The sequence below is a fragment of the Pogona vitticeps genome, chromosome 6 (assembly GCF_051106095.1).
Source record: "Pogona vitticeps strain Pit_001003342236 chromosome 6, PviZW2.1, whole genome shotgun sequence".
NCBI classification, from domain to species: domain Eukaryota; kingdom Metazoa; phylum Chordata; class Lepidosauria; order Squamata; family Agamidae; genus Pogona; species Pogona vitticeps.
In genome coordinates, this window is record NC_135788.1 from 98,616,438 (window position 1) to 98,643,747 (window position 27,310).

A 27,310-nucleotide genomic window follows, 5' to 3' on the forward strand; every position below is an offset into this window, starting at 1 on the left:
CGTTGGCGTGAGACGAGGGTTGGCTGCGTCACGTGACAGGCAGGACGGGGGTGTGTGTATCCCCGTCGTGTGTCCCGGCGGAAGAGTGAAGGGAGTCGCCTGAAAGGTCGCAGCTGGAAGAAGAAGGAAAGCAAAGCGGCGCGGCCTGGCGCTGGAGAACCGGAGACACGCCAGTCACCACGGACACAGTCGGAACCAACGCGGGGGCCGGGGCGCAGCCACCCTCGCTGCCGCTGCCTCCGCCGCCACCTCCACCGAGGATGTCACGCAGAAAGGTGAGAGACCGAGGACCAAGCCAACTCCTTTGCCTTCTCTTCTCCTTTGCTCGCTTAGACCGTCAGGCTCGAAAACCAGTTAAAAACGTAGGCCTTTAAGCTCCTGTTTCATTTTGTATCTTGATTGGCTACCTCTGCCTCCCGCCGCCACTTCAATGGCCACTTTCGCCATCATTCAGGCTCAGCCCCCGCCCCCAACGGTTATTTGTTTCCCTCCACCCCTTCGGTGGTTGTTTTATCCCACCCCCTTTCGTTGCTCATTGGCTCCAAGATACAGCTCTCATTGGCTGCCTTCCCTATCACTTTCTACTGGCGCGGTTTTTCTCTGTCCCCTCCTCCGTCGTTCTTGGTCCGAACGACTTCATACTTGGCCGTGTGCCTTGGAGCGGGTGTTGAGGGGTGCCCTGATTGGCTGCGAATTCTGGTCTGAATTGGCGTCCTCGAATCCCCGCCCTTCGCTTCTTTCTCTGCTTTCCATTGGGCGAGATGGCCACGTGAAGGCCCACCCCTTCTGTGTTGTGATTGGAGGCGAGAAATAAATACTGTAAGGTTCAAAACATGGTGAAACAAGATGACCTAAACTATGAAGGTGGGTGGCTGAACAATTGCCCCTGTGGGGTTCAGCACCGTCTGGAAGGCAAACAGTTCCCAGACCGTGTTTCAGGACAGCAGCCCTGTATCTATTAGAGAATATTTTCAATATTTGCCAGACAAGTTTCTGTGTTTTTGCAGATTGCCTTAAATTTAGAATCAAGCTAGGATAGTACTTCATAGCATTTAACGGCATATTGTAATATATTTTTCAAATTCCATTTATGCAAATTAACTCTAATTGCTAATATCTTTGTAGATTCTTCTGTTCCTCCCCCTCTGATTCTTACATCATTTGTCTTGCACATCATTACAGTTTAAATGTGGAGATGCAATCCGTGGGGGAAGGAAAAATTAGTGAAGGGAATAATAATGAGAATTCCAAGGACAGTGGTGACATGTTCTGTAGTATTATAGCCTAAGGTGAGAGTACTCCTGGACGGGGGGGGGGGGCAGGAGGAAACACCATGTAGATCAACTATTCCATGTACTTTTTATCTTGCAGTGATGCTAGATTGTGGGTTTTTTTTTCCCTTGCATTTCATGGGCTTTGGCTGCACATTGGAATTCTCCTACATCCATCTGGTTGCAGACCATCCTTCTCTTCAGTACACTGCTGTTTGTTATTCTGTGATTATTGGTTATTAACTCCAGCTGGATATGAGGTGGGGTGCTGTCTGTTACTGACCAGGACTGTATATAGGTGTGCTCTGCACCCATGCCCCCAGCAACATTTTTAACAGCTTAATGAGAAGTGGACATTGAACATATTCCTCTGACACAATATTACCATGGCAGAAAGCACAGCCTCTATTGAATTGCTTCTTGGCACACATAATAAAGGCACAGGGTCCTTGCCAAAACCAGGTGGGAGTTTCTCCAGAGCTCACAATCTTGTAAAAAGAGAGCCATTTTATCAGAGAGCCAAAGTGGTTGTCAGTATCAGTTGACTGCAGATATAGGAGGTTTTTTGTGGCACTGTTTCCTGCTGAGTCAGTACAGAAAAGACTGCCTTGTTTGTGGTAGGGGTTACATAGTGTGCATATGAGAGAAAAAGTTGTTTCCAGCTTGAGACTAGCCTCTTAGAAAGCAATGACTGCTCCTACAAAGACCGCAGTGTTTTCAGGCTTTAGGCAGGTTAGACTGTCTCAGGCCACATTTAAAAACTGGTTTCTGCTCTCTCACTGTGGAGATAACCATGTTTCAAGGGAAGTGCAAAAGCAGGCTGATATTCAGAAACTGTTATTTCCAGAGAGGTGAATATCTTGGTGTGGTTTGTGTTATTTATGATCTGTTGGAGTGGGGGTGGAAAATCTTTGGTCGTCCAGATTTTTGGACCTTGTTTCCCATGAGCCTCAGTCAAGGTGGGTAACTATAAAAGTTTCTGAGGGTTGTAGTCCAAATATTTGGAGGGATCGCCAGTCCTGCATTGGAGATTTAGGCACAGGAACCTTATGAAGGAGAACAGGTCACTCCCCCATCTCAAACCCAGTGATGTGGAAATCAAGCAGGTGACACTTTTATTGCTACTTATCTCCATGGCATGAAAAACTTACCTGTTTAGTTTCTGCTTGCTTGACTGTTTAGTAAACCACCTGAGAAGGATCAGTTAAAGAAAACATTTCTAAAGGAGTGGATTTTAATCCAAAAAAGTTCACACTGAAGGTATCATTCTTAAAGGGGACAAAGTATATATTTTTGTGTTGTTTTGGATGTTAAAGAAAACGGCAGTTTTGATCTGTGGCGCGCTGGGCATCCATGAATCATCCACAGACAGCTGAATTGGATCTGGATTTAATTTATTTTGTTTTATGATGGTGACAGAGGTTATTTTGATGAGGGCTGGATTTTCAAATAGTCTTACAAGCCTCTGATTTAAAGAAGTGCTTATATGTGATACAGTAGTGACATGAAGAAAATTTTTTATTGGAATATGATGCATAGACATGTTTTGACTTGTAGGACAAAATAAAGTGGTCTTCTCAGGCTCTACAATTCCCAGTTAATCTGGGAGAACTCTTGCCTTAGGTCACAGGGCAATTACCAGAATGATGTTCCAGATGCTTTAGCCAGCATGGCCAGTGGTGAAAGAGTATGAGAGTCACAGCCCCAGATCCTCCAGAAGGCTATAGTTTCCCACCCATGCTGAGTATGTTGATGCCATCCCCAAGGAATTAAGTGAATTTATAACTTGAGTTGAAGAATTGCCATATTAAGTTTTGCTCCAGGTTATGGCAGACATGAAAGTATCCACTTTTGGTTTTTTTCTTGATTCATTTCAGAAGTTCTGGGTGTGATTTACAAAATGCTTGACAGATTGATCTAAGGGAGCACTTCCTTCATCATCTACTGTTCCAGTTTCTTCAATATGAATGAGACCTCATACTTAATAGTATACATAGTCTGGGACATCAAGAGCTCACAGTCTAATGGTGTTGTATGCGTTTGGAGATTAGCCTGAGTATTATGCCCCTTTTGGCCACACACAGAGAAAAATTACAAGGAATTTTAGTTTGGTTTTGAGATACTTCAAGCAAGTCATCCATTTAACTCAATGTGTTTTTGTTTTGTTTGCACATGTTTATGATGAGCCCCAGGGAACTACTTCTTAGATGATCACTGTGTTTGGCTTGTTGTGTCCATGTTTGGTCTTTCAGAGGAATGCAGGCAGCAGCTCTGATGGAACTGAAGACTCTGATTTCTCTACTGACCCAGAGCACACTGATAGTTCAGAAAGTGACGGAACCTCACGTCAGTCTGCACGTGTGACTCGTTCTTCTGCTCGGCTCAGCCAGAGTTCTCAAGGTAGATTTCCAAGCAACTTCAAAAGAATTCAGTCAGATCCCTTTTTTGGTGGTGAGGGAGGATTAATGTTTGACTGCCTCCTGTTAAGCCCCTTTGCAAATGGCACAACGTTGGTGGAATCATCTCTCTTTGTTAAAGCACAGCCTGCATCTTAGTTGAAAACTATTTGAATTTTTAGGCCTGTGCTAATGACCGTATCACAAGAAGACAAAACTCACTGGGAAAGAAAATAATGCTAGGAGAAGGCAGCAGGAAAAGGGGAAGACCAAACAGGAGATAGATTGTCTCAATAAAGGAATCCACAGCGTTGCAAGACCTGAGCAAAGTTGTTAATGAGATGACTTTTTGGAGGTCACTAATAACAAGAACATCTGATTTTAGTCTCCCTTATCCTCAAGCCAATACCTCCAGCTCTGAAGGTATCAAACCTGTTGCATTTTCTGCATTACTGTGGTACTTTCTCCATTGGTACAATCATATTGGTGAATATATAGGGATGAATTACCTTTTTGGTCCTGATGGGTGGATCTGATGCTGGCACCCTACATATTGTATCTTCCTTACTGGGTAACTTCTCTCCACACTCTCCCCTAGCAAAGAAATAATAATTCATGTGAACATCTCTGGGAAAGGTAACAGAATGCCTTCTCTTCATTCCTTTCCCAAGTGTTCCTGATACATATTTTTCTTATTTCACTTCTAGAAGGTGCAGAGAAAGAATTGCTAGCGGGGATGTTTGGTGGCAGGTTGAGAGTCAGCACTTCCGTGGGGGAATACACATAAAGACTCAGTGAGGTTACTTATGTTCCCTTGGTTGCCGGAGTTGTACCCCAGCTATAGGAGAGTTAATCTTCGCACCAAGATCAAACATTAATTGCTCATACAGATGGTTAAATAGCTTGGTATTTCTTTCCCTGGAGAGGGGCCAGGGTTCTAATCTGTGTGTGTTTTGGAACTGATGTAAATTTAAGTAAGCAGATTCTTAGCCAAGTTTCAAAAGGACCGTGAGAAGTATTTGACATGTATGGCATTCTAGTACTATTATTACAAGTGAAATGGCTTTTTTGAGGTCCCGTAACTAGTTTGTTGCTGAGTTATGGTTTCAGCCTGGAATTTGCAAGCTAGTGTTTGTAGCTTATAGTATTTTTCTCATGCTCAGGCTTGAATTTGGTCATGGAATAGGATTTGGAAAGAGCTTGTATGTAAGCTGGGAAATGTTTACACCTTAATTCCATCTTTCTAAAACTCCTGGCTCAGCTAAAAGTCTTCCAAACCTATGTGAATATTGGCAGATTTTTTTAGCAGGAAGTGGATCCCTCTGTGACACGAGGGCTGAAGTGGCATTTTGACCAACAAATCACTGTGTTTCTCTCCCACCTCATAAAACTAGATTCTAGTCCAGTTCGCAATCCCCCATCATATGGAGGAGAGGAGCCAGTTTATTCTACTCGGAGGGTAACTCGCAGCCAGCAGCAACCTGCACCTGTGACTCCCAAAAAATATCCCCTTCGACAGACCCGTTCATCTGGATCAGAAACAGAGCAAGTGGTGGACTTTTCTGATAGAGGTCTGTATAGTGGGCACGGGGGGGGGGACTTGGACTTTCTGCACAAAGTTCTGTACTATGGGCAGGTGGCTTTTGATTAATAGGCACCAGTGTAGCCAAGGCTGGCTTTGGGAACTTAGTAGTATTAATTCTACAAAGTTGAGGATTACTGTGCAAGTCGCACAAGTGAAATGATGTCTAGGAGAAATAATTGGTAATACCAGTGCACATTCCTTTGGCCGTATCCAATTTCTATTTGTGTGTGGCAGTCAGCCTCAGAATTTTGTTTAAGAGAACGATGATATGCCTCCAGTAGTGTATTATATTTCAGGCATGCTGTCGCCACCCACAAGTGCACTGTTCTGATGAGTTTATTTTTCTTACATTTTCTAGTCTGCTGGACTCTTCATGCTCTAGTAATGTTGTGATTCTATGCAGACACTAAAAATGCAGCCGACCATGATGAGTCACCACCCCGCACGCCAACTGGGAATGCCCCATCTTCAGAGTCTGACATTGACATCTCCAGCCCCAACATGTCACATGATGAGAGCATTGCCAAGGATATGTCCATGAAGGATTCTGGGAGTGATCTGTCACATCGTCCCAAACGCCGTCGCTTCCATGAAAGCTACAACTTCAACATGAAATGCCCGACCCCTGGCTGCAACTCTTTAGGTATGATAAAACCTTCCATGAATTAAAGTTTTATCATTAAAGTCTCCTGTTGCCTGAACTCACTGTCTACCATTTCTTACCACTAGACAAAAGGCATTTCCCTTTGTCTCTCTCCAGGACACCTGACAGGAAAACATGAACGACACTTTTCCATATCTGGATGTCCGCTATATCATAACCTTTCAGCAGATGAGTGCAAGGTAACCTCATCTCTTGGAATCTTTGGGAAAAGGAAAACAATCTGACAGAGGTAGTGGGATTGTTGGGGAAAACAAATGGAAAATTGAAAAGCTGAAGCACATGTTTTCTTGCCTCTTTGTCAGTAGCTTTTTTTTACCCCATGTCCAAACCAGAAGTCCTAGTTTTTTGCTTTCCTAACAAGAACCTTGTTTTTTTAAGCCAGCAATCCTGGTTTGGATATAAAGCTTGTATCCAGTTGCCTAAGTCTGGACTCTGGGACAGTCGTGGAAGCAGTAGGGCTGTACATAGTGAAAATGTTTGCATTTTGTTTTTGTGCTTTTCATGCCCTGGTCTTTGGTTTAACATGAAAGGGACTGCCTTTTATTTTTTCCATATGTGTTTCATGCACTTCAAAAGCTCTTAGGTACTTTTTAAAAAAGAACTACTCTAGAAATGCAGAGATATGGCAACAGAGAATCAGTCTACTCCAAAAGCAGTCAGTAGGGCCTGAGAAGGAAAAATCACCATCAGAACAAGAGAGAAATGTGCCAAGTTGTGCCCAACCAATAACAACCATCACCCACACAGTGTCACATTGGCACATTCACAAGTCTGTTGAGAGATGCAGCCCTCAGTAGCTCACTTCTTAAAGTGTAAAGTTTGGGAACTGAGGCTTGGGGAAGTCCCTTCACTTTCCTTTTGAACATCTGACAATCACAGCAAAAACATCCTGTGTTGGGGGCAAAAAAGACAGAGCTCCCAGGACTCAAAAGACACAGTGCAAATACCACAAAAGTATTATTTTGGTTCAGGGACGTGGTGGCACTGTGGGCTAAACCGCAGGAGCCTTTGTGCTGCAGGGTCAGAAGACCAAACAGTCGTAAGATCGAATCCACGTGACGGAGTGAGCGCCTGTTGCTTGTCCCAGCTCCCGCCAACCTAGTGGTTCGAAAGCATGCAAATGCGAGTAGATAAATAGGTACCATCTTGGTGGGAAGGTAAACAGCGTTCCGTGTCTAAATCACACTGGCCATGTGACCACGGAAAGATTGTCTTCGGACAAATGCTGGCTCTATGGCTTGAAGAGCGGGATGAGCGCCGCCTCCTAGAGTCGGACACGACTGGACAAAAATTGTCAAGGGGAACCTTTACCTTTACCTTATTATTTTGGTTCAGCTGTTAATGGTAGCAGCAGACAGCTCTAAAATGCTTCAAAACCTGATCATAGAGGTTGGGAGCATTGGCGATTTAAGAAGGGCCTTGGGTGAATGGAATTGCTCCCATTTTTAAATACTGGGTGTTTCATGGTTGAATCCACGGTAAAAATCCACTCTAGCAAAGATGGGGAGGGGCCTCTCACACTTGCATACTCCTGAATGGATTTGGAAGAGTGGTGTGTGTACTGATCACCTGGCTTCTACATAAGTCAGGCATCACTTTTGTTTTGCTCTTTTGAAACTGTTGCTACTGAAAAATTAGGAAGAAGGAAGGCATCCTGAATCGGGATATTTTTTTCCCCCTGAAGGATGGGATTTAGCTGATTGTGGGCTTGCTTTTATGTTCTTCTTGGGAAGAAGAGCCTAAAATGTATTCCCTGTCAACTCTGCAGTCCCTGTACATCCTAATTCCACTCTGCATCTCCAGGCTTTGTTGCAAGGAGGAACATTTTGACTTACTCCTGTTGAATGCAGCACAAGAGATCCAGTTTGGAGTCTATTGTCATTTATGCTTGTCCCTCTGTGGAGTGGAAATGTGATCAGAACCAGGCCTGGAAGGTGCTTGCAGGGATGCTATTTGGGAAGGAGAAGGTGCCCTTCATGCTATCTCACAGTGCCATTTCCCTTCAAACAGGATCTGCATTGTTTATGGAGAATAGCCATGTTAGGGCTTTTTTTTGCAGCAAAGCAAAGAGTCTTGTGTGGCCTCAAGGACTGGACATTTTTATTCAAGATAGGTTTGCAAGGGGCTGCAGCTCACTTCACTGTACTCATTTCACTTGGCTGAGTGGACCAAGGATTTCTGGGCAGACCGTGTGGTTTACAATTGAGATCAGATGCGCCGTAGCTAGAGATGCCCAGGTTCATAGCCAAGGGACCTTTGCTCCCTTACATTGTGCCACTTGCCTGGAACATCCTTTTGATACCTCAGTAAGACCTCATATGTCATGGGAAGGAATAGATTTTTACACATTCTCTCTGGATTTTGAGGTGAGAGCGCAGAGCCGGGATAAGCAAGTCGAGGAGAGGATGCTGTCCCACCGACAAGATGACAATAATAGACATGCTACAAGGCATCAGGTAGTATCTTTGGTTTCATTTATACTTCATACCTTTCTCAAATAGCCACTGGCTGAAGTCTTCTTGCTCAACTCTGTGTGCACAATGGCAGATATGTCATCATCAGCAACAAGTTGCCATTGATTAAAGCCTTCCCTTGACAATTTTGGGTATAAGTTGAGTGCACTCTGAAATCGCCGTTAAGTGGTAGCAATATGTTGATGGTGGTGACGTTATTACCATTGCACTCACGGAGTTGCACAGCAGGATTTTAGCCTCTGACTGTGAGATGTCAGCAGGATCTTCTGTTTCCAGTCCTCATTGCCTCTCAGAATTTCCTGAACCAGCATCAAAAGCCATTTGGCTTAGGAAAAATTCAATCTGAATGTATAGGTCTTGGTCCAGTAGACTATATTTCAGCATGATTACCTTAAGTTTTTAGAAAAAGCAAGAAAAGAAGTTAGTATTTCTAAAATTGATGAATATATGCTATTCCATTATAGTTTCAAAAAGATTCATGTCTTGTGTCATTTTGCACATGAAACCAGCTGCTTGCAGTGAATTTACTATCTGCATGTTCATCATTTAGTGACTGCAGTGTCAACATATACATATGCAGTGGATGTGCAGGTGTAAATAATCCCTTAATCCAGGATAATCTACTGCTAAATGGGCTCATGCAAACCATTATAACCTGGTTTAATGCTGGAGGGCTAAGAGAGAGATATGAAAGCCAACATGGTATCATGTTGACCTGGGATTTGGGAGATCCAGATTCATGTTCTCAAGATGAAAACCATTGGGTGGCTTAGTTACATTCCACCACTCCTTCCCTGTCTAACCTACCTCACAGGGCTGTTGTGAGTTTAAAATAGGAAGGGAAGCCATATACTGCTTTCAGCTCAGGGGAGGAGAGGTGGAATATAACTAAAAGTAATAAATAATAGTAGAATCAAGTGAAGGGAGAATGCACAAAAAAAGCAGATAAGATGTGGCTTAAATACACCTTGGCTGAAATCCTGTTGTGCAACTTCGCGCTGCTCAAGTAGGATAACATTATCCTCTCATTACAGGAATACAGTGGTGCCTCGCACAACGAGTGCACCGTAGAACAACGAATCCGCACAACGGGGCCGTTCTAGCAATCGCAAATGTGATTGCACACCGACGGCCCCTATGGCTCAAAATCGCAGAGCGAAGGTCGGTAAGCGGTTCGCTTACCGACCTTCGCTTTGCGACCCGCCGATCAGCTGTTAGGCGTCTTCAAAATGGCCGCCGGAAGCCCCAAAATGGCCGCGCGCAGCGTTTTCGCGCCCTCGTTAAGCGAGGGGAGGGCACGAAAATGGCTGCCAGCCATTGCTGTACGGTGAGTAAAGCTGCTATGGCTTTTTTTGATCCGTACAGCGATGTTTTCACACAGCGAGGGTTAATCCAGAACGGATTAACCTCGTTGTGCGAGGCACCACTGTATTTTGTTGGAATTAATTGATAGCTTCTTATCACCGCCACTCTTCAGGTTCTCTAGCTGCCAAGGATTCCCTTGTGCCCCAGGGAAGCCATTGGGAGCCTCAAGAAGTTGAGGAGCCTTTAATAGCCAAAAATGACCCTTGGATCACTACCACCAGGATTGGGACTGCTGGTGGCAGTCCAGCAATAATTTTTGGCTGTTATAAGCTCCCTTTCTGAGGCTCCCTAAGGCTTCTCCAGGGCAAAAGGATCTTTGGAACCTGAAAGGGAGACATTGGAAGCTTTCAGTAAATTTAAATAAAAATTCTTCTGTTGTGTGATGATGCTGCCCAGAGTAGACCCAGTCTAGATGGGTGGGGTATAAATCTAATAAGATAAATAATTAATAAATAAATCATACTTCCACAGCCTATGTTGTGTTAAGCTGATTCCAACCATTATCTTGCTCCTCTACGCGGTTGGATTGCATGATTTTCAGGTCCTTACGTCTTCCAAAAGCTGGTTTACACTGTACAGCATGGATGTACATTAGCTGAGTATGCATCTCCCTTGAAAGCTTTAAGACAATATTCCAGGTCAGCTAAAAGTGAATAGGGTGGATGTGTTCTGTGTCTGCACACTAACAAGCAAGAAGGGTGGCTCTGGGCACGCTCAGAGTACTTTACTCCTAGTTTCAACATCTGCAATTGAGTTTGCTCTTTAGCTTCACTCTGTTTAGGAGAGAAGATTTTTCTCACATAAATTTGTTTTTGTGTGTGCAAGAAGCACAGAACACACTGTGCATGAAATGTGGTGCAAGAATCTGTTCCATCAGTATGACGTGTCAATTGCACAAATAAGCTGCTGATCATTTGGAGCAGTGGTTCTTAACCTTTGTTACTCGGATGCTTTTGAACTGCAACTCCCAGAAACCCCAGTCAGGACAGCTGGTGGTGAAGGCTTCTGGGAGTTGCAGTCCAAAACTCCTGAGTAACCCAAGGTTAAGAACCAGTGATTTGGAGGATAGCAAACCTTTGTATCCTTCCCTGTAGTAAAGCTATAGCTAAAACTATAGAGTACCATTCGATATAGCTGGCTAGATAGCTCAGTGAGTTAAATATCTGACTGTGAAGTTGGATGTTCAGTACCTCACTGTGTATCCTAGAAGTGCCAACATATATGGCCTTGAACAAGCTACACCATCCTAGAGTGCCCTCAGAAGAAGGGACTGGAAAACCACTTCTGAGTAATCTCTACCTAGAAAACCTTGAAGAGGGTCACCATAATTTAGAATTGACTTAAGGGCAGGACCGTTTAATGTAGGAAAACTCTAGCACTGCTGTGGGAGTTGGAAGTGCAGCTCACATGCATCCATCTGTGCAGTCCCATAAACATTAATTTGCGGTGAGGGTGAGAAGGTACACTATTGTGTTAAAATAGGATGTATGGGGATCATGTGCCTAGTTTTACCATGAATCATACTTCAGTAAGAAAATTTGACTTAAGAGCAAGATGCATTTTCCCGTCCTTGGCTCATTTACAAATGAAAAATCACATTTTCCCTCATCGATGCTGCATTGCTGAATTTCAGCAGTAGAGTTTGGGTACGGACCTCTGTGGTTTCCAGGTTGTGCAGAATTTGCCTGTCTCTGTCAGAGTGCACGTGAGGGTTTTACTTGGGTTTGACTTGTTCCCGTGCCCCCTCTTCCTACTTAAATGCTTCTGTTTCTCATTCCTTACACAGGCACCAACTGAAAGACAATTGAGGTACAAAGAGAAAGTAGCAGAGATGAGGAAGAAGAGAAATGCAGGACTGACCAAGGAGCAAAAGGAAAAATACATGGTACGGAGCTTATTTTTTTCTTTTTGTCCTCAGTGGGCTGGGAGTGAGAAAGGAGAAGCTATCACTTAATGCACAGTTTGAGAACCTTTGACTCTTCTGCTGTAGTTGAACTACAACTCCCATTAGCCTTTACCAGTATAGTCAATGGACAGGGGGAAGGATCATGGGGGTAGCAGTCCAGCAATATTTAAAGGACTGCACATTCCCCATCTCTCTCTCTCTTTTGTGGCTTTCATTATATATATAAAAAAGGATATTAGTAGATTTTTTATAACTTCTGATCCACATGCTTTGGGCTCCAAGCTAAAACAGGAACAGTATCTGTTGAAATTCTCCCTGTCACACAGGTACTAGAGACTCTGGAGCATTGCTGGAAGTAGTAATCAGAATGTGAATGCCACCACCCCCCATTCATGCTGATCTTCTCACACTATGTACAGACCTTCATATCCTTAGGTCCTGTTGGAGATCACTGACTCCAACAGATAAACTGTCTCATCCAGCCTACTTTGTACAGGAAATCTAAAGCTAATGTTCTCACAATAAATGTCCACCTGGACTCTTTTTGAAGACTTCTAGTAATGGAGAGCCCATCCTTTGAAAGGCCTGTAGTTCCATTGTCAGATTGTTCTTGCTGTTGTGAAAGTTTGAGCAAAACCTGCACCTCTGCAGTTTTAGTCTGTTCAGTCATTTTTGAACAGCAGAAAGAAGTTTTTGCCCTCTTCTAGATGATAAGGGACGTGGTGGTGCTGCGGGCTAAACCGCAGAAGCCTGTGCTGCAGGGTCAGAAGACCAGCAGTCGTAAGATCGAATCTACGCGACGGAGTGAGTGCCCGTCGCTTGTCCCAGCTCCCGCCAACCTAGCGGTTCGTACACATGCAAATGCAGGTAGATCAATAGGGACCATCTTGGTGGGAAGGTAACAGTGTTCCGTGTCTAAGTTGCACTGGCCATGTGACCACGGAAGATTGTCTTTGGACAAAACGCTGGCTCTATGGCTTGGAAACGGGGATGAGCACCGCCCCCTAGAGTCAAACACGACTGGACAAAAATTGTCAAGGGGAACCTTTACCTTTACCTAGATGATAAGCCTTTTTTTAATTTAAAGAAAACTGTTGTGTGCCTTCTTGTTCTTCAACTTTTTTTAATGAAAAAGCCTTCAGCGTCTTTGTTTTCATCTCCGTTGTTTTTATGTTTTTTTAGAATGTCCTTCAAAATCTTTGTTCCCTCAGCCTCATTCGGAGGCTTTCAGTGCTCCCTTAGTTATATTTCCAAACAACCTTGATCTGTTGTCAGAATAACGATTGCCAGCATTGTTGCAGCCTTCAGAAAACAACAGAAGACAGGGTTTGAGGAAGTTTCTTTCTCTAAGATTGTGGTTTCCAACCTTGGGCCCCTAGATGTTATCAGACTGCAACTCCCAGAAGCCATCACCATTAGCTGTGGGAGTTGCAGTTCAAGAACATGTAGGGAGCCAAGGTTGGGAACTATTGCTCTGAGAGCAAGCAAAACATATTTTAAGAGATTATTTCTGTCATTGGTTCAGGAACACAGACAAACCTATGGAAATACTAGAGAACCCCTTCTAGAAAATCTCACCAGCGAATATGATTTAGAGCTGTTCCGACGAGCCCAAGCAAGAGCATCCGAGGATCTGGTAAGTGGAACTGGATGAATAAGGTTTCCATACTCTAGGTTTGGGATAAAACATCTGTAATTATTCAGTGAAGGTGAGTGAGAATTGCTGTGCCTGGATTTGAAGAGAATGTATGCATGACATCTGGATAAAGTGAGCAATGATTCCAGGTTGATTACACATTTTATAGCTCACTGTATCCTAATAGTGGTGATGGATAGCAATGGTCAAGGCTCTTTGCATTTTCAAAAGGCTTTGGGATCTAGATTACTCATGGTGTACTATAGTTGGTAGAAACAGATAGTGGAAGAACCAAGGCAGCTTTTACTTCAGACTTTTTAAGGGTCAGCCCTCACTGCCCAAGGTGTCTGTAAGAGGAGAACAATTGGGCAGGTGTGGAATTTGAATCAGTGGAAGAGACTGAGAAAACTGGAGACACAATACATGGGATCTTTGGCCCTCCAGATGCTTCGGACTGCAACTCATGTGGTTCCTTACCATTCGTCATCTAGGGGAGCTGATGAAGTTGTAAGCCAAAAGATCTGAAGAACCAAAGGTTTCTCACCCTGATGTCACTGGTAGTCCTGCCGGTAACAGCAGTGGAATCTCTGTTCATGTCTGAGTCTCTCCAGAACTGGAGATTTTAGAGAGAAATAGTGAATCCAAAGTTGACAGTTGCATCAATTGGTTTACCTGTTTCTTTTTTTTTTTTTTTAAATCATACTCATAAGAACAAAACACATAAGGAGTCATCTGGATTTATTATTTTTTTGTGTTTTTATATGTTTGTTCAGTACATGGAGTTCAGACATTGTGCACACAAGTTTAAATGTCATTTTCTTGAACATTGGGACTCTTACCTTCCCCATAGTTGTTCCTCCCTCTTTGAAAGGGAAAAATGTCCCTTTGCAAATCACTTTTTCATCTGTGGTGGAGGAATGATGCACCTTTTCCAAATCATAGGTAAAAAAGCAGCTTGGAAAGTAAAAAATTGAAATGAAAAAAGGCCGGAGTGTAGCCACCCCGTGTAGACGTTGTCTAGAGGGGCGGGGTAAAAATCGAATAAATAAATAAATAAAAATTAAATATCCTTTCTCAGTAGGCCCTTCTTCTGCTAAAAACATACCTGGCTGCTTAAGGTTGAAAAACCAAACAGTAGGGAAAGGATACAGACAGACACTTGCGTAGTATCATCTATAGAACTCAAAAAGCACAGATGTATCTAGCCAGCCCTATTAGATCCAAGCCAGTGTTTCTTGTTTCTGATTCCCATGAGGAGAAGTCTGTTCTTTACCAAGATGCCCTGAGGGTTTGTCCTGAAAAGTCTGAGAAGATCAAATATTTAGGAAGATCAAATATTAAAGATAAGTGTAACTTTCTCTCGCTGGTTAGAGTTGCACTCAGAATAAGCTGCTCATCCTTTCCTGTATCTAGTTGCTATCACCATTATGAAGTGTCAGACATGCAAAAGCAAGTTGCCTGAGGTGCAGGCTGGAGCTGTTGGTTTCTCTGCTCAGAGAGTGCCGGGTGTCCTGGGGCAAGCCAGATTAATTGCTTTCCATGGTTGATTATCAGTGCTTCTTTGATGCTCTCCTTGTAAGGTGTCCCCTTAGGCTGAGTCTTCGCAGAAATATGAGAGAGAGCAAGACACACACAGAAGAAGGGTAAAATTACCATCCAAGGGACATATAATCTGTCAAAGGCAATCGGTCGTGCTTTGCCATAGTTTCAGAGTGGACCATTACTTCTGAAATAACTTTCTTTGAACAAAAGGAGAGGAGGTCATTCTGGTTGGCCGATTCAGCCAGATGGAAGAATTCATCTTGCTTCAACTTGTAAGGCAGGATTTGGGTTAAGGGTGGGCTGGTTCTTCAGACTTATATTAGAATTTAAAGGAAAAAATGCTACAGTCTGCAGGACCCCTAAAGTCTGTGATTAGTTTTAACTCTTGAGGAACAGATATATTCGTTGAGCTGTTGACCTTCCAGATTTCCTGACTTGGAACAGCTAATTGTGCTCAGAGATCCTCAGTAGGTCCGGTTAACCACAGGGCTGTCCATGAGACCTTAAGTTATCACCACCTCCCTCCCTCATCTCCAGACCAGTCCTCACCCTCATTGTAAATGAGACTTGAATAAGTATCTATTATTATTCAAGTATTTTTTTTAAATATTTCTATCCCATTGTTTTTTTCAGAAATTTCAGGATGGGGTGCACTCAATAAAAGGCACTTTAAAACAATTATAGGACAGTTTGAATAATTTAAAACAATTCAGTGTAATTAAAATAGAATAAAGGAAAGGTAAAGTAAAGTTTGCCCTTGACATTTAGTCCAGTTGTGTCCGACTCTAGGGCGCAGTGCTCATCCCTGTTTCCAAGTTATAGAGCCAGCGTTTTGTTCTAAGACAGTTTCCGTGGTCACGTGGCCAGCTCGACTAGACACGGAACACCGTTACCTTCCCACCAAGGTATACCTATTTATCTACTCACATTTTTACATGCTGTCAAACTGCTAGGTTGGCAGGAGCTGGGACAAGCAATGGGAGCTCACTCCGTTGCGTGGGTTCTATCTTACAACTGCTGGTCTTCTGACCCTGCAGCACAGAGGCTTCTGCGGGTTAACCCACAGCGCCACCACATCCCTAATATAGAATAAAACAAACACTCAAATCCAAAAGCGACGTGCTTGCTATCTTGTCTATATCGGTACTACCATTACCTACCCACCCCACCACGTTCTCTCTTTTCTGGACAACTTGGGATGCTTGCCTTTGTCATGATAGAAGGCACACACCGGATAGTTTTGAAGATGAAAGACAAAGTATGCAGTGTCTCATCAGATTTTTCTCTACAAAAACCAGGTGTTGACATGAAGAAGTGAAAATGTACTTGAATGAATACAGAAAAGTCCATAGAAACCTAACTGATGGTGTATGCTTAACTAGCCAGGATTGCTGAGGGCTGACTGAACTGGCACTCCACTGAAACTGTGCTGAATCCCAGCCCCTCCCAAACTAGGGGTGTTAGAAATAACAAAAGACTATCTTGACCCTGGCCTAATTTTATGCTTGTGAGTCTGGGTTGAGAAGAATTTGCGTCTGGGGTGACTCAGCTCCTCCTTACCCTGGCCCCTTTGGGGGTTGGTCTTCCTGATCTCAGCCTGCACAGGGGTTGTGCCAACAGATCCACTTGTCCCGGTAGATCTGTGATCAACCAGCATAAGTGGCTTCAGCTGACACAAGGACTATGGGGATGTCACAAGAGGTTTCTACCCATTCCAAATCCACTATGGTCATTGAATCTTTGAGCTTACATTGCTCTGTGGGTCTGGGTACATCTCAGTCTTGGCTGATGCCATATTTCACAAGCTACAGAACTGAGCTTCCTGACAAGATCAGTTTTCTGTTTATTTTTTAAAGCAGATTTCCAGGTCCTAAGTCTTTTTCTTCCTACCTAGTGTGTGAAGAGAGAAGCCAATATTTTCCAGTGATCATACTAACACCAGTTCGATCTTTTTGTTGTTTCCTTGTCTAGTGAAAAAAATCTATGGAAAACTTACTACATCCTTAACTTGTGGATCAGTTATATGAGATATACATGTCATCTCTTTCTGCTGCTGGATTGTATTACTGCTGGTTAATTTTGAAACACGGCTGTAAAATGGATTTTGACAATTTGTAAGATATTTTTCTTCCTTCGTTTGGATAAATTGAGCTTTCTCTTTTCCGACAATAGGAGAAACTGCGACTTCAGGGCCAGATCACGGAAGGCAGCAACATGATAAAGACTATTGCTTTTGGCCGCTATGAGCTGGATACCTGGTACCACTCTCCCTACCCAGAGGAATATGCACGGCTAGGACGACTCTACATGTGTGAGTTCTGCCTCAAGTACATGAAGAGCCAGACGATACTACGCAGGCATATGGTAAGCCCATAAAGCAGCATCTAATAAGACATAGTCGTACCCGCTATTAACCACTTAACTATTGCTTGCCTGCTGTTCTCACATATTTCTCCAAGGACAAATTCAAATGTGCAAAAATAGCATGGACTACAGCCATTTCTGAACCATAACACTTCAGACTGCTTGTTTTGAAATCTTCCTCATGTGCTGAGATCGAAAGAAAGCCAACATATTGAGCACCTGTTAAAATGCCACTGTTGCTCTTAATCATCGTCATTATTTGTCTATAAGGAAATGACCAGCCTTTCAGAATAAATGTGTGTATTATATTTAACTTTAAAATACCAATTATAACAAAGATAACACTGATACAACTTTCAGAAAAAAAGAAATGATTGTAATCGTTATGTTTTTATTGCTAAGAATTTTTATTTAAGTCCTCTTGCTCCTTATAGATACTTGTAGTGGTTAAAAGCTTATGTGGAAACACAGTTGATCCTCTATGCAGAATGCTAGTCTTCTGTGTGCAGGGAGTTGGTTTACTTGAGAACCCTTCAAATGACTATTGTCTCATCAGAATTTGAAGTGGCAAAGTCTCCAGAGGGTTGCTTCATGGGCTGTTTCTGAATGTAATGGATTCTTAGCTGCCAAACAAAAGCAGCTGTAGCTCAGAGGTGATGAGAAATTTGTAGCATGTATCATGTGCAGTTTTGCCCTTTCCTGTGTGGTTGGACAGTCTCTGAATTGTGTTCCTTGAGATCTGCTCATAGGAGGATCTCATATGAGCCCAGAAATATGCAAAAGAGTTGTGGTTATCCACTTTATTGTTCTTTAAGCTTTTTTTCTTGGTATAAATTATGCATTTATTTAATGTATCAATGTACTACCTAGTCGCCAAAGTTGTTGAGGTAGCTCTTGCTTCCTTTTCCTAATTCCACAAACATTCCAGCAGCCTTCTGGGTGCTGTAGTCCAAAAAATAAAAAAACTCCCATTCTAGCTTCCTCCATTCCTCAGCTCTCTCTCAGAGTGTTGTTACTGTCATGCTGTACATTTGTATTTCAAAACTTAACACTATACTTCTGATCTTCAGCTAGGGGAAGGAAATGGAAAAATCATAGATATTTGATAACATAGATGCAGTCTAAGCAAATTCATGTCTGCTCCTGGTTCTGCTGAAACCAGGGATCTTTCAGGGTACCATGAGATGTTCGGCCTTTATCCAGTGGAATGAGATTTGAAAGAGATCTCACTGCTTGTGGCTTGGATCACATAATTTCTTCAGGTATTTTACAAGAGGAAGGACACAGAGGAGAAAATCCCTGGAGAAACAACCTGTTCAGTTTTTTCCTTTGGCATGGCAGAAGGGAAGAAACAATTTTCCAGCCAGCAGTAAGAGGTTTCAGCAGCCCCGCTGTTAACATTACACACTTCCAGTTCTCCCATAGTTTCAACCACTTCCTGATTTCTTCCTGATTCATGTCTAGCAGACTTAAGGTTGTCAAAAAGGGAGATCAGTAATCTCTTGGGAATGGAAGCTTTTGGTGGTTCATTCCTAGTCCCCCATTCAAACAGATTATCTGAATTATGTCTCTTTTATTGGAGATTAAAAAAAGAATTTAGTGGAGCCAAGACGTCACAGTCAGCCTTCCCTCCATTACACAACTGAGTAGACCTTTGATCTAGATTGGGGGGGGGATAGAAATCCAATAAATAAATAAATAAAATTCAGTAAAGATGCAGAAAATTCTCTTTGGAGATCTTTCATCTTACACACACAACTACAGTTTCCTTGGTTATTATTATGTTTGTAAGTGGAGATATGTCCAGGGAAGCACAGTGGAAACCTCACTGCTAAGAAAGGAATGATACTGGATTTTCTGTACTACCTTCTGGTTGCATGACAGGTCTGTTCACATTGCTTCCAAAGCTGTTCACTCATCAAGCTGTAGTATCTTATTTTCTCACATGAAGTTCCTGTTACAGAAATGCAACTGAAAAGGGCTGTATTTACATCTCAGATCAGTTGATGGGGCTGGTAACACTACTCTAGGGCGAGGGTATGCAAACATAAGGCCAGTCTGGACTACTACTTTTTTTTTTAACCTGTGACTGCAGGGTCTTAGTTATAAGGCATGACTGCTTCTGACTGAAAATAATTGTTTCTGCTGGCAAGTAGCCTTTCGATTTTCCCCTGCCTCTTTGTGCTTCCAAAGCTGTTTTCCCTCTTTGTAAATGGCTGTCCTATGCTTATCCATTACTCTCCTCTTGCTAGGCAAAATGCGTCTGGAAGCACCCTCCGGGGGATGAGATTTACCGTAAAGGATCCATTTCGGTGTTTGAGGTTGATGGGAAAAAGAACAAGGTAATATTATTTAGAAATGATCTCTGATAGGAAGATAATTTTTGCTGTGCTTTGCCTTTTATGTGCTCACTGAGTAGTTCTGAAGGTGCCTCCACGTTTTTGTCTCTTTTTACTTTTTATTCTATTTTATTTTAATTTTGCCTTTACCTATAACAGACTAACATGGCTACCTCTTCTACAACTGCAACAGTGTTATTAGATAATACTGCTTCAGATTTCAGGTGTGACTTTTTTTCAGTGTTCCGCTACATTTGAAAAAGTGATCAATGTCCCCACCCTCATTATTTCACAAGCCTAACAGAGAAAGGGACTTGGCTTGTTGCTGCAAGCAGAAAATTTGTGAGTGGAGACCACTCAAAAATTTGACATCCTAAATAGGTTTCTTTGCCCTGCTCTCGCAAGTGGTACGATATAGAACACAGCCACGTTCAGTTTACCACCTCAGTTAGCAAAATGCTGCAGAGTTAATGTAGGGGTACAGTCCATGGCAGAGTCTTCTCTCCCCCCCCCTCCAAGCACATCTTGGACTTAACCAGTGTGCTGTGTGCATTTCTGTATGTTAGGGCTAGAATGCCTGAGGCTGAACCAGGGCCCTCAGCTGCATAAACCATGTATTCTGTTGTTTAGTAGTAGCTCTTGATGGCTCATACCAAGATTGGCAAATCTTTGGTCCTCCAGATGTTTTTGGAGTACAGCACAATTGCTTACTACTTGGGTGTGCTTGGTAAGGCTTCTGGGAGTTGAAGTTCCAAACATCTGGAGGGCATAAAGTAGCTTACCTCTGGATTATACTAGTGAATATAAATATAAATATTGTGTGTTAAAACATTAGCTTTGGAAATTTGAATCTTTGGACAAAGCACGGTCTGTTACTTCTCTGAATGTGGTTTCCCATCGTTGAGGGTCTTTGGTGTCATTAAGAAATGGAGGAGGAGGTTAATGGGTTGGCAGTAACTTGTAGCATGGTTCTGCCTTGCAGCTAAGTAGAGGGACATTTGACCCTTTGCTCCTTCCTATTCTTGTGACATGGAGGTGTCTTCTAATTCTTCCAGATATACTGCCAGAACCTATGCCTTCTGGCAAAGCTCTTCTTGGACCACAAGACTCTGTATTACGATGTTGAACCATTTCTCTTCTATGTCATGACAGAAGCTGACAACACTGGCTGCCATCTGATAGGCTATTTTTCCAAGGTCAGTAACAGCCACTTGAGGTCTGTTCCACAGTTTTTTCTCAATACTCAGGATACAGTAATGATGGGCATGTTGTGACTGGTTTATCATTTGCCCCTGTACATGGCAGAGAGTGATTGGCCTAAGCCCTGCACTGCTATGGGAAGATAAAAACAGAATGTTGGCTGCCTCAAAGTGTTGATTCAGGCAATCCTGTACATGTGTAAAGGGAGTGAGGCACAGAGAGCCAGTGTGATTGACTAGGTGACCTTGGGACAGTTACCCTCTCTCAACCTGATTGACTTAACAAGGCAATCTTTGAGGATAAAATGGAGAGGAACAGAGCCATATACACCTCCTTAAGATTCATGCATGGCTCCTGTCTTTCCAGCTCCTGCACTGTGGTGAGGAAAGATAGACATTCAGCCTTATCAGCTTGGAATTGAAGTCTGAGCAGGTCATTTTTCCATAAATTCAAGTTGCAAACTGGCGGCCTGTTCCTTCTAGAGAACCAATAGCAGTATACACATGTGCCTGTTGGCGTTGCTGATGATGAATCCTCATGACTGAAACTTTGTTGCTTAGCATAAGAAAATTCATAACTTTCAGTCTGTCCCTAGCCAGCAAATAAAAAGTCCCTGCCTCAGTTCTTGGGGGAATCTTCATACACATAAACCCTGCGTGTGTGCCCACCCTTGAGAATTACAGCAGGGACTTTTTATTTGTTGGCTAGGAGTGAACTGAAAGTGACAAATATTATTGTACTAATAGGAGTGCAGCCTTTAGATCTGGTGTTAATTTTAGGGTTGCTCAGTTAATTTTCTGATTTGGTCCTTTTCATAAAAAATTACTTGAAATCTTCTCATTATTCAGAAAAACTGTTTGGAAAGTAGCTAGCCATAGCCAACTGTAATCAATGTAAGTGGTTTACAGTCTGGGAACCAGAGAGCCTTGTCTATTATATCCAGGACTTAAAGAGCCTGATGTTTGAGAAGTTTGGGTTTAATTTCTCATTGGGTGTGCAGAACTAGTTGTGCCATTCTTTGGATCATAGCCATCAGTTCCAATGGATTTGAAAAATGCATTTGTGATTGATCTTAATGCTTTTGCTATGATGTGCAAAATCGTCATCAGATTTAACAGTTATAATGTTTCCTTCCAGGAGAAGAACTCATTCCTCAATTACAACGTTTCCTGCATCCTGACAATGCCTCAGTACATGAGGCAGGGTTATGGCAAAATGCTTATTGATTTCAGTAAGTATAGGCAGAGGCATAGTTTTCATCTTACTACATTGCTTACAAATATCATAAATGGATGCTGGAATTTGAATGCTACCCAAGCAGAATACTGCTCCTCTCAGTGATGAAATACAACAGTTTTTAAAAATGTCCAGTATGTTTCTATGTATAAAATCTTAGAGCTACCTGATGTAAGTATATACAACAACATTCTTCTGGGTGATGCCCTTCATTTCCTTTTAATAACAAATTCTAGTGGTTGTGTGCTGATGGCTTTGTAGGCAAAACAAGTCCAACCAAAAAACGTTAGTGGCTTTGGAACACTCAGGGGATTTTCCTGATATGCACCAGGTTTGGGAATTAAACAAACAAAAACCACTGCCGGACAGGAGCCTGTGAGCTTAAATGGCGTTGACAACGATTGAGAAGAGAGACAAGAGACCCAAAGAAACCAGAGGGTGGGCAGAATATGTAAATTTATTGATTGCATTTAGAAGTGGGAAATGGAGTCTTAACAGGTTAGATTTGTCAGATCTTCCACACATAAATGCAAAATTAAAACAGCAGCTTTCTTGGGAAAGGTGCATTAGGATTGAGTGGGCACAGTGGATAAAACAAGAGACTTTGTAAAGCAAAGCTGGAAGCTGATATATAATTGGGCCCAGAAAAAGACAGGAACTTAGGGGGAAAATTAGTCTATAGCAAACCAGTGCTCACCAGAATCCCCTTGAAGATACATTGATGACCAGACGATGGTGAAATCTCTGATCCATAGGGGAAGGAAGGATGCTTAGCTGTGGGGTTGTTTTGTCTGTCTGTTTTGTTAATTATCTGTTAGATTGTTAGATTGTTAGATTGTTCATGTTTTTAAGTTTGTATGTTTATATATGAATAAAATGATTTTTTTAAAAAAATGATTTTTGTGCCCACTAAATCCCAAAGGTAATGTGCTTTGGGGTCTATTGCCCACCATTCAAAAGGCAAGGAGAGACAGCTGATCCCTCAGTGGGATGGTTAGCCAGGAAATCCCTTCAATATGTGATTGAGAAATAGGGTTGTGAGGTGTATGGATTTGCTCAGAGTGGGATTACAGACATGTTTTTTCCCCTTCCAACAGGCTATTTACTCTCCAAAGTGGAAGAAAAGGTTGGCTCTCCAGAGCGGCCCCTCTCAGACCTGGGTCTCATTAGCTACCGTAGTTACTGGAAGGAGGTTCTTCTCCGTTATCTGCATAATTTTCAAGGCAAAGAAATCTCCATAAAAGGTAGGAGATTTGTGTGTTTTTTCAGTTCATCAATAGCAAAAACCCTCTTCACGCTCCCCACCCATCCTTAGACTGTGACAGGTGTTAATTTCGTTAATTTTCTGGTCATGTCCCTGCTTCCTCGCTTCTTTTCTAACTGAAAATCTCTTAAAGGTTTTGACCTTTCATTGTCTCCAATGTTCTGGGTGCTCTTTTCTACCCTTTTACAATACTCTCTGTGCAGTGAGCCAACTAAAGCTGTATGTGTGGCTATACAGTGGATTCACAGAAAGGCAGTGCAATTGGAATCTTTGTCTCTAACTTGCTTGCTAATGATCCCTAACACAGAATTCAACTTTTTAAATGCTGCTACACACTGGATTAATGTTTTCATCAAACTGCTCACCACAGTTCTTAGGTCACTTTCATCATCGCTCAGATCTCATCAAATGTATAGGTGAAGTCAGGAAGTTTGTTCCAGTGTGAATCACATTACAATTACTTCTGCCCACTCACCCATTTTGGAGAGATCTTTTTGGACCTTTTTGCAGTCAGTTTTTGATTTGTTTTTTGCTTTGGGTGCCTCACTGCTTACCACAGTCAGTCCTTTTCAAAGAAGTTGCAATGCATCAGCCCCAAGATATCCTCTCTTGTGACAACTCTATCTCAACTTTCTCTGTCCTGTTCCTGTTAATTACCCATGCATAAGAGGCATTGCAGTTGGCATTTTTTGTCTTTGATTTCCCTTTTAATATTCCTAGCTGTTTTACAGAATCCATTCCCCTTTTGCTGATTATTTAGAATGGCAAAGAACGGTTGATGACATTGAATCCTTGACCACTGGAAATCCTGTTTAGTCCTCTGTTCCCTGAGATTTTTCCTGCCTCCACCACTTGCTTTCAACCTGCCATTGTAGACATAATTCTAAGGATGCTGAATGTTGTGTTGGTGTAGAATTATGGGAAACATTGGAATTGTTGCTCTTGCCTCTCTGCTTAAGCCAGAGTTAGCAGGAGACACAGAGATTTCTCAGATTGTTTGTTCTGTGTATTTGATGATTTCCTTCCTGGGTTAACATTTATTTTCAACTGTTCTAGAGATTAGCCAGGAAACGGCTGTCAATCCTGTTGATATTGTTAGCACTCTGCAGGCACTTCAGATGCTTAAGTACTGGAAGGGCAAACACTTGGTCCTAAAGAGACAGGTAAGGGAATAAGGTTGCAACCTTATATCCATGGTGGGGTCAATACTGTGCATTAACTGAATGTTTCTTTGGGGGATATTTTGGGATATTTTCTCCTTTTCATTCCTAAAACAGTTTTGCTATTCTGCCTTTGATCTGATCTATTCTATTCTATTCTGTTGGGAATAAAGATCACACATTTCAGTGCCTGTTGTCTATGTACTGAAATCCACTGCAGGGTTGGTTTTGCGGCTATAAAAATGCAGGGTTTTCTGGATGTTGTTGGACTCCAGCTTCTCTTGGCCCTCAGCCAGCATGGTCAGATATTGGGCAATGGGAAGTTAAAAGTGGCAACATCTGGAAAGAGAATGCAGCAACATCTGGGATGCCATGAGCTCCCCTCTGTTGCTGCAGCAATTTAGAGGAAGTGTGTTGTTTCCAGTGGATAGATACCAGGAATGCTGCAAGCAACAGTGGTCATATATATTCTGAAACACCTCACTTACTTGGTTAACAGCCAAGTAGGCTGTTCCCGGGGTATCACACAGCGGTTTGTAAGATATAATCTGAAGTGTGTAAAATAGATTAGAATTGTCTGGCCAGTACGAAGGTACAGTGAAATTATAGTAGAATGCTACAAATAATACTTCTATAGGAACCCCAGGGATCCTTGATTAGAAATTACCAGGACTCATGCAGCTAGTATAGGTACTTTATGGTCTAAAGCAGGAGTGACTAACTGGGACTCTCTAGATGTTTTGAGACTCCAGTTCCAGTTCTTGACCATTAGCGATGTTTGTTTGAGTGGAAGGAGCTTGAAATACCTCAAGATCAGAAGGCCATACATTCTTCATCCTTGTTCCCAAGTAGTGGTTCCCAATCTTGAGTCCCTAGATGTTCTTGGCGTACAACTGCCAGAAATCCTGGTGGACAGAACTGGTGGTGAAGGCTTCTGGGAGTTTTAGTCCAAGACCATCTGGGGACCCAAGCACTAATCTAGAGTTTAAAGTCTTTTAGAAACGTCTCCCAAGTGTTTAACCTGTCCTTCCTTTTTTTCTGGCCATGTTTTCAGGATCTTATTGATGAGTGGATCGCCAAAGAGGCCAAAAGGTCCAACAGCAATAAAATCATGGATCCCAGCTGTTTGAAATGGACCCCTCCCAAGGGCACTTAATTCAACCATTCTCTCCAAGAAATGAACACCATCCCCCCCATGTGCTGCAGCCACCACCACTAGCACCACCACCTTCTGTCCTTTCCTAGAGTTAGAAACTGCCTTTGGGATCATAAACATGTCATTGCTGTTGGAACCAACCCCTCTGTTTACAGATGCTCCCAGATGTGTCTCTTCTCCGTGGGACTGTTTGGACCCAGGCCTGCTGCTCACAGGACGAGGCTGGGAAGATCAATGGTATGCAGTGCTATTGTTGGCTGAGAAGATGGGCAGTAATCTCGTACAAGGCCTTTCTAGATGCCACTCCATCAGCTGTTCCTGGCTTTATGTTTTCAGTGTCTCCATGCACACATAGAACATCACAGCTAAATGTGTCTTTATCTTTGTCAAGTTACTTCCTCATAGCTGCTTTTGAGTTCAAGCTGACCACAAATAGTCACTTGAATTCATGTTTTCTTTAGGGGAGGAAAGTCACTATAGAACAGCATCAGGCTTTGGCCATTGTTGCGCCTTCTTGTTCCTGTGGCGTTTTGTTCTCATTTGGGCTTCCTCCTAATTCAAGGAAAGCTCCATATCCAGCTGCAAGAACAGAGGTCAGCAGCAGAGTGGTGGTTGCTAAGAATGCCCTCTGCTGAAAGATGCTCCTTTCACCATCTTGTTCTCATAGAAAGACTAGCTAAGCATATTAGGTCCTTTGTGGGAGATGAGGCTGGCTCATGTGGCAGTCCCAAATCCCTGGGCCAGTTCAACATCACTAAATGTTCAGGGCTGGGGAACACTTGGTCTTCCAGATATTTTGGGCTTCAGCTCCCTCAGCCAGCATGGCCGATGGTAGAAATCATGAGTGCTGTCGTACAAAAATATGGACAGCCAATGGTTCTCCGTCCCCACGTGGTGGCAGTTTTAACTGCCTGCCACTTTGTGGCATTTTTGGAGGCCACCTTTCAGCCATTTTGAAACCCTCTATACAGATAGCAGAGACTATCCTAAGCTAATGTCTTCTTATGACATCATTCTGGCTGACATAAGTGACAGCCACTTTTGCGAGGAGCATATAAGGTCACTGGTAAGTTTTTCAGCATTTTGGCTGTAAACATGCATGGATGAGAAGAGTCCCAGAAACCATGGTGAGCAGATGGCGTACCGAAAGCCTTTTTGAAATAACTTCTACACATTTTGCAGTCTGCTTCATGTTTGGGGGCTACCTCAAGATGGATGGGTGAGTGTGCCTTTATGATCTGCTTCCAACTGGTCTGTTTGCTGAAGATACTGCTCCGCTGGGGACTTCATAGCCGTCCAGATAGCCACTTCATAGTCTTTGGCCTCGATCTGGTGTGACTGCCGACTGTCAAAGCGTGTGTGAAACACAACTCATTTTCAGCTGGACTTCTTTAAACACCAACAACAACATTGTCTCCCACCTCGTGACAAGATGGACTGCAATTGAAAGCCCGATCCTCTCCAGTTTGGGTCATTCCTCAAGCACTCCTGTGGTTGGCTTTTGTGTTTCGGTTTTCGTCTTTTCACTACCATCCGAAATCCACCAAAAATATATTTCAATGCACAGAACTGGCCATCTGTCATTGATTGCCCTTGGCTTCTAGATACTAACAAATGGTGTGGTGGCACTCTCCTTTGCGGGGAGGGGAGATGGGTCATTCTTGTACAAAAGCAAGTCTCTCTGTTTCCTGGCTATGTTAGCATATGGTATCATTGTATCTACTCCTCAATAAAGCATGTTCTTCACTGTAA

At 42.8% G+C, this 27,310-nt stretch overlaps 1 protein-coding gene across 2 annotated transcripts; it reads left to right on the plus strand.

The window, feature by feature from the left end:
• Positions 1-70: 70 nt before the first annotated feature.
• On the plus strand, positions 71-27,310 carry KAT7 (lysine acetyltransferase 7). 2 transcript variants are annotated; one of them, XM_020793969.3, is made up of 15 exons: positions 71-275; positions 3,524-3,671; positions 5,062-5,238; positions 5,656-5,895; positions 6,013-6,095; positions 8,283-8,372; positions 11,542-11,640; positions 13,187-13,297; positions 17,012-17,203; positions 19,456-19,545; positions 20,598-20,738; positions 21,880-21,973; positions 23,076-23,222; positions 24,299-24,405; positions 25,457-27,310. In XM_020793969.3, exons 1-15 carry the CDS (start codon positions 261-263, stop codon positions 25,556-25,558), a joined length of 1,836 nt encoding a protein of 611 aa, XP_020649628.2. In that variant the 5' UTR covers positions 71-260; the 3' UTR covers positions 25,559-27,310. The 2 variants fall into 2 exon arrangements, with proteins under 2 accessions (XP_020649628.2, XP_020649629.2); XM_020793970.3 differs by lacking the exon at positions 71-275 and adding an exon at positions 761-864.